The 18028-nt window shown below is 42.0% G+C and overlaps 2 protein-coding genes across 2 annotated transcripts; one reads left to right on the top strand and one right to left on the bottom strand.

Annotated features, from left to right (window-relative positions):
* Window positions 1-48: 48 nt before the first annotated feature.
* Window positions 49-5973, top strand: fam78ba (family with sequence similarity 78 member Ba). Its single transcript, XM_063461829.1, has 3 exons — window positions 49-1341; window positions 1576-1855; window positions 2242-5973. Exons 1-3 carry the CDS (start codon window positions 1007-1009, stop codon window positions 2482-2484), a joined length of 858 nt encoding a protein of 285 aa, XP_063317899.1. The 5' UTR covers window positions 49-1006; the 3' UTR covers window positions 2485-5973.
* Window positions 5974-6589: 616 nt separating this feature from the next.
* Window positions 6590-17774, bottom strand: slc35a3b (solute carrier family 35 member A3b). Its single transcript, XM_063462476.2, has 8 exons — window positions 17762-17774; window positions 12661-12872; window positions 12308-12462; window positions 10612-10734; window positions 10294-10468; window positions 8934-9052; window positions 8692-8825; window positions 6590-6696 (listed from the first exon to the last, which is right to left on the bottom strand). The coding sequence occupies exons 2-8, from the start codon at window positions 12851-12853 to the stop codon at window positions 6603-6605; spliced, it is 993 nt and encodes a 330-aa protein (XP_063318546.2). The 5' UTR covers window positions 12854-12872; window positions 17762-17774; the 3' UTR covers window positions 6590-6602.
* Window positions 17775-18028: the final 254 nt, after the last annotated feature.

Below are 18028 nucleotides of genomic sequence, written 5' to 3'. Positions count from 1 at the left end.
CACCAATGGCGCTCCACTCTGGCGTGACGCATGCTCGTAGACACGCCCGCGTGCACTTGTTATTTTTTTTTCAATGCAGAGGTCGGGTGACGCCCCTCCCTCCTCTACCTCCACACAGCATCAGCACCTCGAAACCGAACAACTCGACCCTCCGCGGGAAGAGGATGCTCTCCGGCCCGTGAGGCTGAGCGGCAACAACGAGATAGATAGCCTGACGGTATAGTCGCTGTTTCACCCCCTGCACGTTTATGCCGCCTCGCTGCCTCCATTCATATTGCACCATTCATGCATCCCCAAGAATGGAAACTCGCTGCGAGGAAAGGGAAAAAAGAGAAACATTAAAATAACCCTCTGCGGCCCCGGTGGCTCGCTTTCGTAAGATATCGCCCTCGCTCGTTTTTTGGTGAAGCTTCCTTTTCATGGCGGGCTTAAAGTGATGAGGACCCCCGATTTTGGCTTGTGAGGGCGCCTCGCGAATGTAGGGCTAGTACGGGAAAAGCCGAGCAAACAAAAGGCATCCAGACCCCCTCCTCCTCTGACGCACCTGGCTGCCCTGTCGCCACTTGACATGACAGCGCAGAGCCGGGAGCAGAGCAGCAGGATCAAGGGGCACCGACGTGCGGCCGGACGTGCGGACTCGACGGGGAACACAGGAGCCTGCGGACGCTCGGCGGAGAGGCAGCAGCAGCAGCCCAGGGGAGGCCGGATTGCAGTTTCTGGGGACGAGCGCCAAGGGCAGTGCGGCAGTCAGCAGGCAGACCGGGGGGAGGAGGCTCCGAAGATCTGCGATACTTCCCCCCAAGTCAGCACTGCTGTCTCACCTCCATATCATCCTGAAGATATTATGGTGGAAGTTTTCATTTTTCATCAATGGTGACTGTTGCTTATTCCCCTAGCTTTTTTTCTTCTTCTTCTCACCCCTTTCTTCCTTTATCCAATCAGTGATTATGTGCAATTAAAGGATTAGATCTGCTCTTGAGGCAAGGGTGGAACCCTGAGGGGACTGATGTGCATACTGGCCAGGTATCATCGGCTCCCGTCTTCTCTGGCTTTGCTCATTCTGCTTGTCGCCTGCACTATGGGCTGTATTCAGAGCATCGCATGCAAGCCCCGCATCAGACGGGAGAACATTGTAGTGTATGAGGTGTCCGCCTCTATTGACCAGTGTCCTACCATCATTGAGGAGAACTCACCGATTGTGCTCCGCTACAAGACGCCTTACTTCAGGGCCTCAGCGGGAGTCGTGATGCCACCAGTGCCCCGCAACGAAACCTGGGTGGTGGGCTGGATCCAAGCTTGCACCCAGATGGAGTTCTACAATACCTATGGCGATATTGGCATGTAAGTGTGTAGAAGATGCCATCAAACTTTTCTTGCTTACTGTGGGCCTCTAGGGTGGGCACGTGATTCTCTCACACACAGACACATCTAGACCAAAACCCTGGACCTGGCACTGCCACACACACACACACACACACACACACACACACACACACACACACACACACACACACACACAAAAACATAGTCTCTCATCCTCTGCTTCTCTGTGTCCTCCTTCGTCCGCTGCTGCAGGTCCAGCTGGGAGTTACCAGAACTGCGAGAGGGTCGGGTCAAGGCCATCAGTGACTCGGATGGTGTCAGCTACCCCTGGTACGGCAACACCACAGAGACGGTCACCCTCACCGGCCCTACATCCAAACCGTCCCGTCTGACGGTCAGCATGAACGACAACTTCTACCCCAGTGTGACCTGGGCTGTCCCCATCAGCAACAGCAACACACCCATGCTGACCCACATCACCAGGGACCAGAGTTTCATCACCTGGTTGGTGGCCATGAACTCTGTCACGAAGGTAGGCCCGAAACACAGCGATCCCGCCTTTGTTCCCACATCACGATAAGAGGGGAGGGGGGGGGAGAAAAACAGCCGTATATCTTCAGAAACCACTCTCCCATTTCACACTGCCTGGCTATGATGTAATCACTTTCTCCTGCACTTTCCCAGTCTGGTGTAAAGTTACAAAATATCTCATCATTACCTTCAACTCTCCTGATGTAGCAGCGGCATCAGTCCAGCACAACATGTGAATCAGGATGTGTTGTCTTTTGAAAGAGATATTTTATTAAAGAACACGAGGAAAGCACGGCTGTTTTAGTTTTGTGTCAGCAGCTTGGTCTTAAATGATCATCAGCAACCACATCGACCATATTAACACGATGGCTCTGTCTCCTCTTCCAGGAGCGTATAGTGTTGCAGACGGTGCGGTGGCGGATGCGGGTGGATATCGCCGTGGATCCAGACATGCCGCTGGGCTCTCGGGCCTCGTTGGTGGGCCGCCCCTACCAGGAACAACCGCACATCCTCAACTACCAGGAACCCATCCCTCCCAACGCGCTGGGGAGGCCGAACGCCAACGATGCCCAAGTGCTAATGTGGAGGCCGCGGAGAGGGGCGCCGCTCGTCGTCATACCGCCAAAATAAGAGAGTGAAATGTTTGCACACACAAAAATATGATTGTTCCCTTTTGGAAAAAAAAAGAAGTGGAGGGGGGTGTAAATGGATAGGAAAGTAATCGAATTACGAAGCCCGATGGTCGCCCCCCCCTCCACCCCTCCGTGGCTTCTTCTTCCTGAATGATTCAAATGGACTATCGCAATTAGCCGGTACGGATATTACATCTGGGATCTGACGTAGCACAAGAAGTCCACAGCAAACTATTTGTCAAGGACCTGGAGCTGCATCAAAGCTTGTTTGAACCCCCTCACATGCTTTGGACTGGAATATAGAGTTATGCCTGCCTTTTAGCTGAGAAGGAAAAGCTGTTTTTAGATGTATCGCAGAGGTATTAGACCACAACAAGAACTGCATCCTGCATCCTTATGTAGACCCTATTGCATGAGAATGAGAGGAACACACAAAAAAAACCTGTCCTTGGAGAACTTTCGAATAGCATTTGTTTTGTATAACTTGTTACCTGAAGACATTTTGATTGAAAAGTCAGCCAAAAAGAAAAAAAAATACAGAGGGCTGGTAAACCTCATCAGTGCCAACAAAGGCCTTCAGCAATCTCAGTATTAAAGGATGTATTCAGATCATTTAAAAGAGACAAAGTATTATACAAATCTTTTTAGGTGAAGAATAAACTCGTACATCGACCAGATTGTAACAACAGCACCCACTTGGCATAAAAGTCTGGGAGAAGAGAAAAAAAGCAGCCTGCTGTAGTTTTCACTTGAGTTCTGCTAATACACCAAACATACGCACCCAGCATAGTTTCTTGCCTCAGTTGTGCAGCTGATGCTGTTTTGTTTTTTGTTTTGTTTTTGGATGGGTGTCAGATTTGTCAGAGGGATGAGCCAGATCTGTTGATACCTTAAATAAATAATGTCAGCTATGCGTTCAATAAGTGCAGCGTAAATGACTTGGAGCAGTGCCGGACAACAGATTTGAAACAAGAAGGCGATAGCAGTCGGCACATATATCACAGGTGGAGCGAGGCCAAACTGTCCAGAGGCTACATTTGATGTTGCACTACAATCCAGGGAATAGAAATGTACCCGTGATGGTTATACCGGTGTGAAACTAAGCCAGACACCATTTTAAAAAAGGGTTTTATTTGGATCCGTGCCAGCGCTGCTTCTGTGACGTCATACTGATTATTTGCCCGGCAGATTTCTGCAGATAAACACGCAGATGAAGAGCGTCACTGCGTCGTGGCCACGGCCCGTCCTGGGCCTCCGTCCAGGTCCCTGCCTGCCACTCTGCACAAGTCACATGACTCATCTTCCATCTGTGCTTCTCTCCAGGTTCACGCCTCACCTTCCCATATGCCCGCTCTCTTTTCTCCCCTGGCTGCACACCTCATACACGCAGGCTAGGGCCATACTGAAGTCACAAATCCTTTCTGAGATCCACAACTATGCAAACATTGTCTGTGTCTGGAATAAAACTGCTGGAAACACTGCAAAATTAACAGGAAAATAGGCTAAATGAGTTCTCCCACCAACGCCCTCCCATCTTATTTTATGCTGCTTTTATCTGCTGGGATCAATGTTGAATAAAAATGATTGTTGCTACCAATTAAAAAGTACACAGAGGTTAAAATAGGTCATATTAATTTAGTGTATCTTCATTTGTCACAGCACCTCGGCTCATTCAGCCATCTGTTGCTATAGAGACCGGTTTGGTTTTCCTGACTGCACTGCAACTGGAACTGAAAAAAAAGAAAAAGAAAGAAAACGAAAAGAACTGTTCAAAATATTCATGGGTGTGCCGACATCTGTGTGCGAGGATTAGAGAGAGTGTATGTGTGGGGGCGCTCACACACACACACACACACACGCAGGTAGACTTTGATGTAAGATGAGATCAAAGCAGCGCTGGTTGTTTCAGCATAAAAAAAGAGTTTAATTTATTCATTTGTTGTTACATAAAGAGCTTTTCTTTTTGTTTTTCTGAATTTAAATAACCCTAAAATGAGCGCTTTTGATATACATGTTCAGACTGTGAGTAGCAAGGTCAAAGCAGTCGTTTCAGTTTTATGTGAAATCTCATCTCTTATTTTTTTTAAAAAAGGGAAAAAAGGACATTCAGCATCTGTGGACAGAGGTAACCCCTCCTCTTTGCAGCAAGTTTACTCCTCCTTCCACCACTAGATGGAAGTGCTGTCAAGGATTCGCCTCCCGTTTGCTTTGTAAATGAATACACAGTATTTCTTATCTCATGAATGCGCAGTTCTTTCGTTCCCAAACAATGTTTTTATTATTACTTAGAAAACCTCCCCGCCCACTAATGTCAAAGAAAGAAAACACACACAAACAAAAACCACACAAGCTCCTCGTACTGATAATGCAAACAGCTCTTTTGCCCTTTCAGAAAAAATGTTCAAGTATAGGAAATAAAAATGTTTTTGCCCTTTCAAAACATATGACAAACTGAACACCACATGGATGGCTAGAACTGGTTATTTAAACAGACTAAATGACTGACTTATAGAAAGTTTACGAAAGGTCCCAAAGTGCCCAAATGTTTTTTCTTTGTGATTTACAGTATATGCTTTTGTTTGATGGTTTGTTTCTGAACGAAGACGTTATCTGTCTTATCCAGCATGTAACATCTGGTTTATGAGGTTCTTTATTGTTTGCCATATCTATGTTGTTCTGTATGAAACAAAAAAACAAACAAAAAAGATGAAGTCAGTTTTCTGCATACCGTGTTTGGCAGTGTCTGGAATATGTTAAATGTAACCCATCTTAAGCGTACACTCAGCGGCAACTTCATTAGGTACACCTGTCAGACTGCTCATTGGATATCTATGATCATCCAATCACATCGCAGCAACTCTGCACATTAGGACATGTAGACATAGTCAGGATGAGCTGCTGAAAACTGAGTGTCAGAATGTGGAAGAAAGGTGATTTCATTGACTTTGAAGAGGCTGGTCTGAGTAATTCAGAAACTGCTGGTCTATTTTTACACACAACTATCTCTACAGTTCATAAAGAATGATCCAAACAGGTAAAAAACTGTGCACAGTAGTGAAAATGCCTTGTTGAGTTCAGAGGAGAATGATCAGACTGCTTTGAAGTGACAGGAAGACAACAGCGACTCGAATAAACACTTGTTACAATCAAGGTAGGGAGAAGAGCATCTCTGAATGCATAACACATCGAACCTGCTATCTGCTAAGAAACTGAGGTTACAGTTAATACATGATAGTTTTAGAGGTATTTTCCTGGCACGCTTTAAGCACAACACAAGCACTTGTGTGTATGACAGCCCTGAGTATTGTTGCTAAACCTGTCTGTCCCTTTATGACCCATCTTCTGATGCTTCCAACAGGATAATCAACCCTATCATGAAGCGCAAATCATGTCAAACTGGTTTTTTGAACATGACAGCTCGCTGTACTCAAACAGCCTCCACACTCACCAGACCTCAGTCCAATAGAGCACCTTTGCAATGTGGTGGAGGATCCAGACAGATTATAAAAATCTGATACGACGCGCTCCTTTGTTATTATTATTTTAGCAGGTGCTTGTGGGGATCTAGTAAGTGCAATATGCTGTTGTGCGTTTTCAAAACTTCTCTGCTGATATCTAAAGAAACACATTCCATTTGCCCCCGCAACCCTGAAAAGGATAAGCGGAAGCGAATGGATGGCTGGACTTTCCATTTGCACTAAAATTATGTGCCACTTCTTCAAAAGACGTGATCATTTTAAAATTACAATTCTTTAGCAACCCAAAGCTTAAATGTAGCACCTGTACTTCCTCAGGTGGAACGTCACAGTTCTAATACTGACACACATTAACTAGTTTCAAATTATTTTGCCAGCAAGGATAAGGTTTGCTTATGATCTCCTCCTGTTCGCCTTACACTGTTTGCTTTTCTGTGCTGTTAAGTTTACCTGACATGCTCAAAACAATAGCTTTCACATGAGTCGCTGCTATCATCCATTGTGCACTTTTTCAGAGAAAGCCCACTTCCAAAAGACTGTATTTACCAGTAACTTGTCTTTACTTTTTCTGTAATGAAATTGTTCATGTGGCAAATTCCTGGTCACAGTTCGTAGAGCCACAATTCACGCAAGTCTCTGATTACACTTTGTTGGTGCTGCTGCTGGCAGGTTTCTGCTCATAGCCGTAAAGAAATGTGGCAGCAATAACCAGTACTGCACCTAGAAAAAATACGCTGAGAGACACAGAGAAAAAGAAAATGCATTAAGTTGGGAGCACAACACTTGAGGCAACTTGTGTGTATGACAGTTATCAACTGTCTATACTAGTTCTGTGTGGAGCTTTGCCAAGATTTTGATGTCAGTGCCTTTCAAAAACATTGCTGCTGATTAGAAGATAGCAAGTTTACTACAGTGCAGTGAAACAGTGGTTGCCCTCTTCAGGATTTCTTTCTTGTTATGTTATGACTTGACTTAATTCTGATTTTCCACATTGTTTTTGGAAAGCTGACATGTTCAGTAGTCACACGCAGGCCTGATTACTGCCAGACCCACTGAATTGAGAAATCCCTTAAACAGAAGCTGGGTGGCGAAGTGAAGTAGGCTAAAAGATCTCAAAAAGCATGGTGAGAAGCAAAGTCATTGATATCTATTAGTCTGGAAAGGGGTTACAAAGCCATTTCTAAGGCTTTAGAACTTCAGCGAACCACGGTGAGAGTCATTATCCACAAATGGAGAAAACTTGCAACAGTGGTGAATCTTCTCAGCAGCAGCTATCCTACCAAAATTACTCCAAGATGATCAACGGTCACAAATGAACCTAGAAGACCATCTAAAGCAGAGGTAGACAACTCCAGGCCTCAAGTGCCGGTGACCTGCAGGTTTTAATGATTAGTTCATTACCAGGCCTCTGGAGAACTTCAAGACATGTTGAGGGGGTAATTTAGCCATTTAAATCAGCTGTGTTGGATCAAGGACACATCTAAAACTTGCAGGACACCGGCACTTGAGGCCCGGAGTAGCCTACCCCTGGTCTAAAGAACTGCAGGCCTAACTTGTCTGACTTAAAGTCAGTCCACAAGTAAACAACATAAAAGAGACTGTGCAAAAATAGCATCAGTGTGAGAGTCTAAGGCAAAAACCGTGCTGACCAAAAGAACACAAAGACTCATCTCACATTTACCAAAAAACATCTTGACGACTCCCAAGACTTTTTAGAAAATATTCTCTGGACTGACGAGACGAAAGGTGAACTTCTTGGAAGCTTTCATTCCTGTTACATGCTGTTACACAGCATCTCCTAAAAGAATTTCATACCAGCAGTCAAACATGGTGGTGGTGATATTCGGGAGCTGTTTTTCTGCTTCAGGAATTGGACAACTTGCTATACTTGATGGAACCATGAATTCTGCTCTGTACCATAAAATCCTGAAGAAGAATCTCCGGCCATGAGTTTATGCCCTGAAGCTCAAGGTTTCTCGGCTTATGCAGCATCACCGTGTCATGCAGTCCTTGCAGATTGCTTCTGCCGAAGGCGGCACAACAACTTATTACGTTTTAATAACTAACCCAGTTATTTACTTGGCTTATCTTTTCTAATTCTAAAATTCATTTGATGATCTGAAACATCTAAATTTAACAAATATGCAAAAAACAAAATCAGGAAGGTGGCAAAAACTTTTCACTGCACAGTTTAACATGTTTGGAAGCAAAGACTTGCTGATTAGTATTAAAATAAGGTAGATTTTATTAGTTAAAACCAAAAATGCTAAACTGGAGTTTGTGATGAAGAACTATTTTTTAATCAACACAAAACCTGATGAAAATCCACAAATGTCAAGGTGGTCAGCGCAGTCAGGTGACTGTTAAAAGACACCTGGATTCTGTTTTAACTGGTTTCCTGATAATCAGTGTCAGTTGCTGACACACAGGTAGGTCCACAAGTTTTTGGATAATGATAGTTTTGAATAGTACGCCTCGTTACACCACCACAGTGGATTTTAAATCATGATTGTTTTCTGTAAAATAGACTGTGGTGGAGGCAAAAGGGAAAATTACAAAAAAAGTTTCTTTGTCAGAAACTTAAGGACCTAAATGTATTTCAGCCTGTAGTAAAGCTGCTAGATCTAAAAAAAAAAAAAAAAACCCCTCAAGAATATCATGTTTTCCACTGATAAACTGTTAGCAAATTAATTTTTTTTTTTATTGTGCATAAGCGCGCTTGTGTTTACCTTGTGGGATTAAAGTCCTTCAACAGGAAATACGAAATGAGTGTAGACACTATGATTGATAGAGAGGTGGCAAATCCTTTGAGGATGTTGTCAGCATATTTAATGACTACAGCCACGATCAGCCCGCCGAGAGCCTGAAGACATACAAACAACACAAAGGCAGGCATGAACAACTCCACAAATACTGCCATAAAACTCATGGAAGTCAAATGATGTACTGTAGTGAAACACGATGGCGCAACCTGTAAGACGACAACTATGCAGGTAATAATGTTGTATCCCTGGAAAATCCCCGCCTGCTTCACGCTTTTGCCATCATACGCCATCATACCTATCAAGCCAAACACAAAGCTGAACAAACCTGAAAGAGACAAGAGAAAGTGATAGAGATCAGGTCCTTGCTGGGACAAATAAGACAAAGGTGGTGTTTTAACTAAGGAGCAATATAAGGCAAGAAGAACAAAAGGAAATGAGCCATAGCCATGCTGTCTTAAAGCAGACTGCAGTCCTAAGATGCCATCAAGTTTTATCAATATCCAGTCCATAAACTCACCTTGAACGTCCACCTCCTCTGTTCAATGTTTATTGTTATACACATAGAACAAAATATCCCAAGAAACTCACATCCATATACCAAGAACAGTTTCATTTGCCAAATCACCAAATCAGTCTGAACAGTTTTATTTATATATATGTATATATATATATATATATATATATATATATATATATATATATATATATATATATATATATATATATATATATATATATATATATATATATGTACACATATATATATATATATATATATATATATATATACCTTTGTACAAGCACAACAAAGGTTAAAGATTAGCGCAGTGTTTAAACATGACCCAGTTATTTATTGTTATTGCTGAACATGTCCTTCTGTTAGCACCTTAAGTTACCAATGGAGCCTGATGCTTGTAAACGTAATGCTGTCCGAACTCTGTAGAAACCCCTGGTATAAAATGAGATTTTCCCTGACTGAATTTCAACAGTTGAATGATGTTAAATTAGATACAGAGAAGTCTTCCATGTTGCACCATTTTTCATGCATACAGCTCTTATTTAATTTTGCACTAAATTTCAAAAGTTCTTATAATAGTCTCTCTTTAGTTTTATTTAGAGTCATGTTATTATTGGATACATCGTAGTCATTAGGCTGACCATGAACTCCTCTACATACCACAGTATTCTAGAGTCAAATGCAACCCCATCTGTCTGACAGCTAAATGATCCCTAGCACAGCAGCAAATCTACAGCAGAACAGCTGAAAAATAAAAGAAGTCCAGACCTCAACCTGCCTGAAGTGCTGCGGGAGCTGTGAGTTCATTGAGGTTTGAACTCACAGTAAGACAGAGTGAAAATTCCTCTACAACAATGTGAGAGACTGATAAAGTCATTTTGAAAACGAGTGCTACAAGTTCTTGCTGTTAAAGGTGGTTCTGCAAGCTGCTAAATCAAGTGGTGTACTTTTTCACAGGAACTGCATAACTTCCTGAGAAAACTTTTGTTTGTAAGGAACCATACATTCCTCGCTCAGCCTGTCATATAAATGGAGGTATAGCCACTCACCCAGCTGTATATTACGAAGCCACAGACTCTGGCTTGTCTCTTTGAGGATCTTCTCAAAGTAAACTCCAGCAAAACCACTGGACACACAGGCCATCAGCACGGCCATCAGGCCAGCAAACTGGGAGCTTGCAGACATTACATTCTGTTCAGAGTCACCCAGAGACTCGACGGGCCACTGTGAAGGTTGAAACACTGATGAGCTTGTGCAAAGGCATAGGCTTTTATCAAAACACATGAATACACTGAGACTCATTTAATCAAAAAAACGTTAGAAAGGTAGAAATGTAACATAATTGTGGTGACGGCGAGCGCTGTTACCTGCACCAGAGTGACCCCGGCCATGAGGAAGAGCAGGGAGAGCCACTGGTAGCAGCCTAACTTTTTCCCGAGCATGGAGACAGAGAACAGAGCTGTGGTGAGGATCTTCAACTGGTACGTGACCTGTTAGACACAAAAACACAAGTGATGCTTTAATAAATGATGGATTACTCCCATCCTCATTAAAGCACATAAAAATTGATATGACGCTTGTTATATCTGAGCCACAGGCTGGCCTGGCTACAGTCTGAGTTACAGTAGAGTTGATCAATGTTGATTAAGTTGTTACCTATGCTCCTTCTTTTTCTTAAATAACATCCTGTTGCTTTCGATTTCTTTTCTGCCATTTTTAATTTTTCTTGTTATTTACACTCTTACTTTTTCATTTCGACTGTGTCCACAATTATATTTCATGCTACAATTATATTTTCCTATCTTTTATTGTGCTCTTCAAAGCATATCGCAACTCTGTTTTTCAGAGTGTTACAAACGCAAACTTTATTTATTTATTATTTAACACACAATAATGGGTAGTATAGAAATGCCACAGTTACAGAAAATGCATTCATATCCAGAAATCTTCTTTCCAGGTACTTCTCGTTGTTTTGGAAGATCTACTGTATTCTAATTCTTCATCTGTACTTTGATGCCTTTCATTCAGCAGCCCACTGTGCAGGGGTCAGGACAGATCTGTTTTAAAAATGGAAGAGACACGCCATTTCTGAGAATCCTGTCTGTGATAGATAAGAGGACACGTGTTTGCACTCCCGAAATATACATGGAACTTGTTGTGCTTCATTCCTATTGGGACAGCTTCATTTGCAAGGTTTTTTGTCAATGAGTCGCTTTTAAAAGGATGATCTTAAATGTTCCCAAGTGCCTCTTATTCACTTTCTTCTTCAGGTTTTTTAGCGCTCAAGGACAAATGGGTACTATCTGCTATATAGAGTAATAACAGTCTCACAATTCTACTTAAAAAATGTTATTGTGTTAGTCATTTATCTAAAGAACTGAGTATATGTGAAAAAGGACAGAAACTGGAACTGGATGTCATGAACGTATAAATCTTGGTGTTCATTTGAAAATGGTTACTTTGTGACAAAGAAGAAAAGTGAACATGGCTTTTGTTTTTTTACCAGCTAGTCATCTGTATTTTCTTTATTATTTTTTTTAATTAATTTTCCAAGTTCACAAAACAGCTTCAGTCAGTTTGAATTGTTTTCCAAAGTATGTTTTTTTGGTTTATTGTTATTTTAGATCACTAGAGAGTTTATTCACATCCAATTATAAATGTTATTTATAAAAAATATCATTTTTTATAAATAACAATATGTTTGTTTATATAAAATATAAACAAACATATTTTATATATTTTCTGATTTTTATTCCAGTGTTCTAAAACTCAATAACTAGCATTTTCCTCTTTAATATTTATAGAATATAGCAGAAGGTATAGCTTTAGTACCACTTAAATTAATCAAACAAGCCTTATGAGATGAGAACAGATGACATCTGTTGTTTTAGAGATCATTTTATGAGATAGATTTCTGTAAATATTTACCAGGATATCCACTGTACATCGTGAATTCAGAAATGTACACCAATACAAACCAGCCAAGTGAAACCATAAAGAAACCAGTTCACGCACACAAACTCAGTGAGCTTGAACAAGCACATTCATTCATTTGTATGTAACCTGATAGGTGGCTGCGTCCAGGTTGGACAGGGCAACATAGAGCAGATTGTTCTGCAGAGTGTAGATCCCTGCAGGAACGGCCAGCTTCACGAGCTCCATGGGCTTGTTCAGAATCTCCTCGTTCAGCAGCTCGTACATTGCCCTCAAGCTAAAATCTGAGAGAAACAGAGAGAGCGCTGTCAGTAATTTAGAAAACGAGTGCAACAAGTTTGTGCTGTTAAAGGTGGTTCTGCAACCTGCTAAATCATGTGGTGTACTTTTCAACCTTTGAAGTTTATTAACAAGACTGGGGAGCAGGTATATAGGATTTTCTACCCAAGTAGGATCCAAAACTGATTTTCCTCCTTACTCACTGTTCTCACTGAAGATGAGGAGAGTGCACGTAAAAATCTTGAGCACTTCAGCTGACACCACGGCAGAGGAGGCGAGGTAGCGAGGACCGTTCTCCTTCAGGGTACGGGAGTAGCGCATGGTGAGAACCAGCAGGGTGGTTTGCAGCACCAGAACCCCCAGAGACACGTATTTTAGACTGGAGGAAAGCGCCATTGTGGAGGAATGTTTGACTCTGCAGAGAGACAGTGAAGGAGCCTTTTAGGATGGACAGGAAGAAAATGAAAAAAAGAAGAGTGAACTGAAAGGTTCATTCAGCTTGTTCACACAAACATAAGGACTCACAGAGAGCGTCCTTACACGCTGAGCAAGACTGCTGCAGTGTCCTTGAGCTAGAAATTGACTTCTGCCTCGAACACTTAATAAGTTGCAGAAATGCACGAGACAACAGTGGAAGAGACTGAGGATTAACAGGCTGTGACTGGTCCTTCACAGACACAGTCTAACAATAAAAAGTAATGGGGAACATGTTGGAAACAGCTGTCACCTTTCCTTTGTCTTGTTATTGGAAATCTGTCCTCCAGCAAGACAAGTGCAGATTTAGTGCAGGAGAGGAACGTGTCGGTCAACCACTGCTGAAACTGTTAAGCGACCAGCTGGAAAACCATAGCCTCCATCTACCCTGGCCAATGACATAGCTGTGCACTACTTATCCACACTCGCACCAGAATTCTAATAACATTTGATGGCAGCTGTCACAGGTGTCATTTATAAAAAAAAAATACAAATCATTTCTCGTCTAAACTTGTCAGAGGTTTGTGGCTCAAAGATGAAAAAGCACAGCAAATTGTAAAGTACTAAAATTTAAATAAATAATTCGGTTAAAATTAGGAAGGATTTTATACACCTGTGAACCTTTAGCTGACAGTGATGAGACAATTACTAACCCGTCTCCTGACTCTGGCATCTGGGACGTCTGAAGAAAAACAGTCCTCATTCTTTTATCTTTTATTTCCAAATTGAGGCATCGTCCACTTGCCTTTATCACATCACCCACATGACCCCAAATTTAAAAACCCTCTTCCGAACAGAGGGCAGAACTTTTAAAAGATGTAACCCATGCAAAAACGTATGCAGTGATGTCACTTTAAGACTCACAGAGTCAGCCCACCTTCAAGTAGTAGGAGGAACTGAGGGATCGTGCTCATTTTCTCACAAGGTGAAAGTGTGGGATCAGCTCAGGTGGACTGTTTGCACAGCACGATTATTAGTTAATCCCTGTTAACAGCGAGGTCTCTGTATCTCCACTGTCTTCAGACAATTACGCACACTGAATCTGACTCACACACAGTTTGCAGTTCCTTCTTGTTCTTACTGATTCATGACATCATCTCAAACAAACGGACCTCGAGCAAAAGTAATGTCAGAGCAAACTTGTGACTCTGTTGTGCTGTAAAGCATTTATATGTGCTGTATTTGAACAGGGATTTAGTTTAAAAATTCTTCTTTTCTTTTTTTTTTTTTAAAGGGATGTACAACTAGCCAAGATGAACGCCATGAAGTGGCAGCAGAGAAGGAGGTGCTATGTTTTCAGCACAGTGACCTCTTTATGTAGGAGCTCTGCTTAGCAGAGGGGCACGGCTGCACAGTCCCTCTCTGTTTCTGTGTGCGTCAGTGTGTGTGTGAGTGCCCTCCTTACAGCCTGCAGCGTCTACACCCGACACACTCTGCCAACTCTCTCCAAGTATATTTCAAACTTTTTTTTTTTTAGGTAGTGTCATCTGTGTTCTTGCTTATTCACGTCCATCCATCCACTTTCTTAAGTGATGGTCCTCTTCACACTCCCGATGACATCTATGGCCACTTTAGAGTCGCTAGTAAAGCTAACATGCATGTCGTCAGAGTGTGGGAGGAAGTACCTGGAGAGAACCCACCCAGACATGGGAGAGTGTGCAAACTCCACACAAAAGAGCACCAGCTAGCTGGTGCATTCAAACCCAGGACCATGTTGCTGTGAGGTGACGATGCTAACCACTGCAGCACTGTGCCAGCCTGAATATTACAGATGTAAATATGCTCAGGCTTAACCTACATATGAATGAAAAGAAAATGGACAGTATACAGTATGTGATCGTGTCACATTCAAATTAGTAACATCAGTAGTATTACAACCTTAAAAATGTCTCACTGTTACTGCTCAAGGTTTAAAAGATGTAAAGAAAGGCTATATTTCTATATGCAAACCAATTTAAAGCCAGACTTTTACCTAGATAAAGAAAACTATTCTCTACTAAGTCATATTAATTTTAATACGAATACTTGAATGACTTAGAAAAAACTATAATGTAATTACCATGAACAGTTCACCTTTCCGGCATTTTGCTACATGCAAATAATTTTGAACTGCTGGCTGGTGGTGCAGTGGTTAGCGCTGTCGCTCACAGCAGCTGGAAGGTTCTGGTTGTGAAACAGCTGGTTGGCTCAAGCCTCTTTGAATTAAATTTGCATGTTTTCTAGGTGCTTCATGAATATCAGCTTGAATGGTTATCTGTCTCTCTGCGCTACCCCTGCGATGGATCTGGACCACGCTTATCTTTGTAACGTTGTATCTACATCTCATATGGAGGGCAATAAATACATAAATACAAATACATAAGGAATGATAAAGAATTGGAGACTGAGGCAAAGAGTGACTCAGACCCTACCAACCTTCAGACGTCACTTTTATTCTGACCTAAACTACACACCTGTAAATCTTTCTGATTGCATTTTGCTTTGCAGTTTGGAGGAGTTGGAAATTCTGCCCACAGACAGACTTACAGTACTGTGCAAAATTCTTGAGTCACACTTAATTTTTTGTGTTTTATATAGAAAATGGGAACTAGGGCCAACTATTTATTGAAAGATGCAAACTGAACATACAGCATATAAGGCAAAAAGAGAGCTTGTACACTTCTAACTAGCTTGACTCCCAACAGAGCTTTACAGTGTCTTCAGACCTTCTCCTCCTTGATGATCATTTAAACCAAATATTTAAATTTTACTGATGAGGCTTCAGTGAACAGTAGGATCAGCTGAAGGGCCAGATGCATCTTGCAGGTCCTGTTTGAGGTCTTTGCTGGATTTTCCTATTTCTTAAGGACATGAATCTCAGATACTGATGATCTGCAGTAGATAGTTTTTCAGGGCAGATGCTTTTTCTTTTGTCCTTTTGATCGCCTCACATTTTTCTAAGAACACGCTGTACACGATGTTGAGATATCCCATGTTTTCAGCTTATAGTTATTTGGGAATCACCTTATTGGTACAAAAATATTATTTTATTTCTGTCAAACTGTGCTATTTGTGGTGTTTTTCACTGATTCAATTAAAAATGCTGACTTTTCTTAAAAGGGGATGCCTAAAGATACAATTTAAAGTTGGTTCTTTTCTACGTTATCTGTTATGTGTAGATATAACACTGGTTCATCCTTAAACTTAGGTGCCTCTTTATGCTTGAATCAATTTTAGGTCAGTGTAAAGTGACTTAACAAACCAATTTCTCTGAAAATAAAAAGATGGATGTTGAAAGACCTGGAGGTCTGCTGTTCAAGGCTCCTTTAAAAGTTAGAATAAACTCTGGTTCCTTGGAAGCAAAATGTATAGAAATGGGCAGTGACTCAAGACTTTTGTACAGTACTGTAAACACATGTCAGAGTACCCGTAACTCATGATACCCTGGTGACAGCTACTGTAACAGGAAGTACACCAGGAGGTTTTAAGTACTTTAGCACACATACAGATTGGGAATGTGAAAAGACCAACATTGCTATCACAGCTGGTAAATATACAGTAGATGAGACTATTTAGAAATACAAATTCATTAATGAAACACGTTTCCTACAGTAAAATAATTTGATATTTAAAGTTATCTGCAACTGAATAATGAGACATCAACATTAATTTGTCACAGACTTATCAACAACCCACGCAGATTCACACTAGAGAACAGGAAATCTTTTGCCAGCCCCTTGAAATGAGTTTATGAACAGCTCTTCTCTGCCATAGAGAGCATCTCATTGAGTATCAGTGAGTATCAAGCTGTCACTCAACAGTCAGGATCAGCTCAGCATTGAGTTACAAACTGAGCAGTTTACACTTTTTAACTTTTTCAAGACACATTATCAGTTTAAGACGTACGTGCGCTTTTTCGTTTGGGGAGCGAATATCCCAAACGCACGGATGCGAATGATCTATGCGTCTGCTTGCCTGTCTGAGTGCTGATTGGTTGATGAGTGGGCCGGGATAGGGAAAGGAGAGACAGCGGAGTTCACCGGGAACGGGAGAAGCAAGAATCATAAAAAATAAAGCACGTAAAAGCACAGACAGTGGACACTTTTCATTCCTTTCAGCACTCGCTCCCACTTCAGGGACTGACGGGCGGACAACAGCACCAGGAAGAGTGACCCATAAACCGGTTATTCCGCGTATTTGATTATGAAGCTGATAGGCAACAAACGCTCTCCGCACGCACACGGGAACTCCGAAACTGCCAACCCACTACTCCCGCTCAAGCGCATAAAACCGGACTCAAAGGGACAGTGTTTGGAGACTTTGTGCCACATTTGGGGGCTTTTAGATTTTCAGAGAATTCACTACAACAGGACAGGGTAGCACAGCACTGGCAGAACTTCCAAGTCAGTGTGAAGAAATGAAGTCTAAAGTGGAGCTTTGCTCTGCTGATATCTTGAGAAACGGAGTAATATTACATATAGTGACGTGGAGCAGAGCTGACCTCCATCACCAAGAAACTTTGACGTATTTGTTTGGCGGTAGTTAAGCTGAGCAAACATCACACTCGTAAGGATGCGGATCTGTTGAAGGGCAAACCCACATGTGAAGGGAAGGTGTGAAAGTTAGAGTGAGTGAATGCCTGTTGTTTAATTAAAGACATATGTGCTGGTTATGGTTCCCAAAATGTTGCTGATATTGAAACACGGTGTCTCTGAAGGCATCTTCACAGATTTATAAAAAGGAAACAGAAGGTGTTCACTGTTAAAGTTAGCCACAAAAGATGTCTTCACAGACAATTGGATGTTTAACAGTTTTTTTTAAACAGCAAATTCTTATCTCGGTGAAACTTACCTGTGGGTCTGGAGCTCAGCTTAGGGCGTAGATGACAGGATGTGGGCGCCCGCTCACTTGATGGTCCTGTCCTCGCTTTTCTCTTTACTAAAGATTGACTCTCATGGCGTTAAACTAACAGTCAGCATAGCTGTCTCAGCTGTAATTTAAGGTACGCTTTTGGTCTTCACGCATATAGCAGACGCGGTGCCTCCTCCTCTGGAGGCTACACTCAATGAATGAACCCACGTGTAGCTGAGAAGGACTCAGTTTAGAAGTTTGGTGACA

Source organism: Pelmatolapia mariae, linkage group LG18, assembly GCF_036321145.2.
Source record: "Pelmatolapia mariae isolate MD_Pm_ZW linkage group LG18, Pm_UMD_F_2, whole genome shotgun sequence".
Lineage (NCBI taxonomy): Eukaryota > Metazoa > Chordata > Actinopteri > Cichliformes > Cichlidae > Pelmatolapia > Pelmatolapia mariae.
The sequence above is the reverse complement of the archived record's forward strand: the minus strand, read 5'-3'. Positions and strand labels throughout refer to the sequence as shown.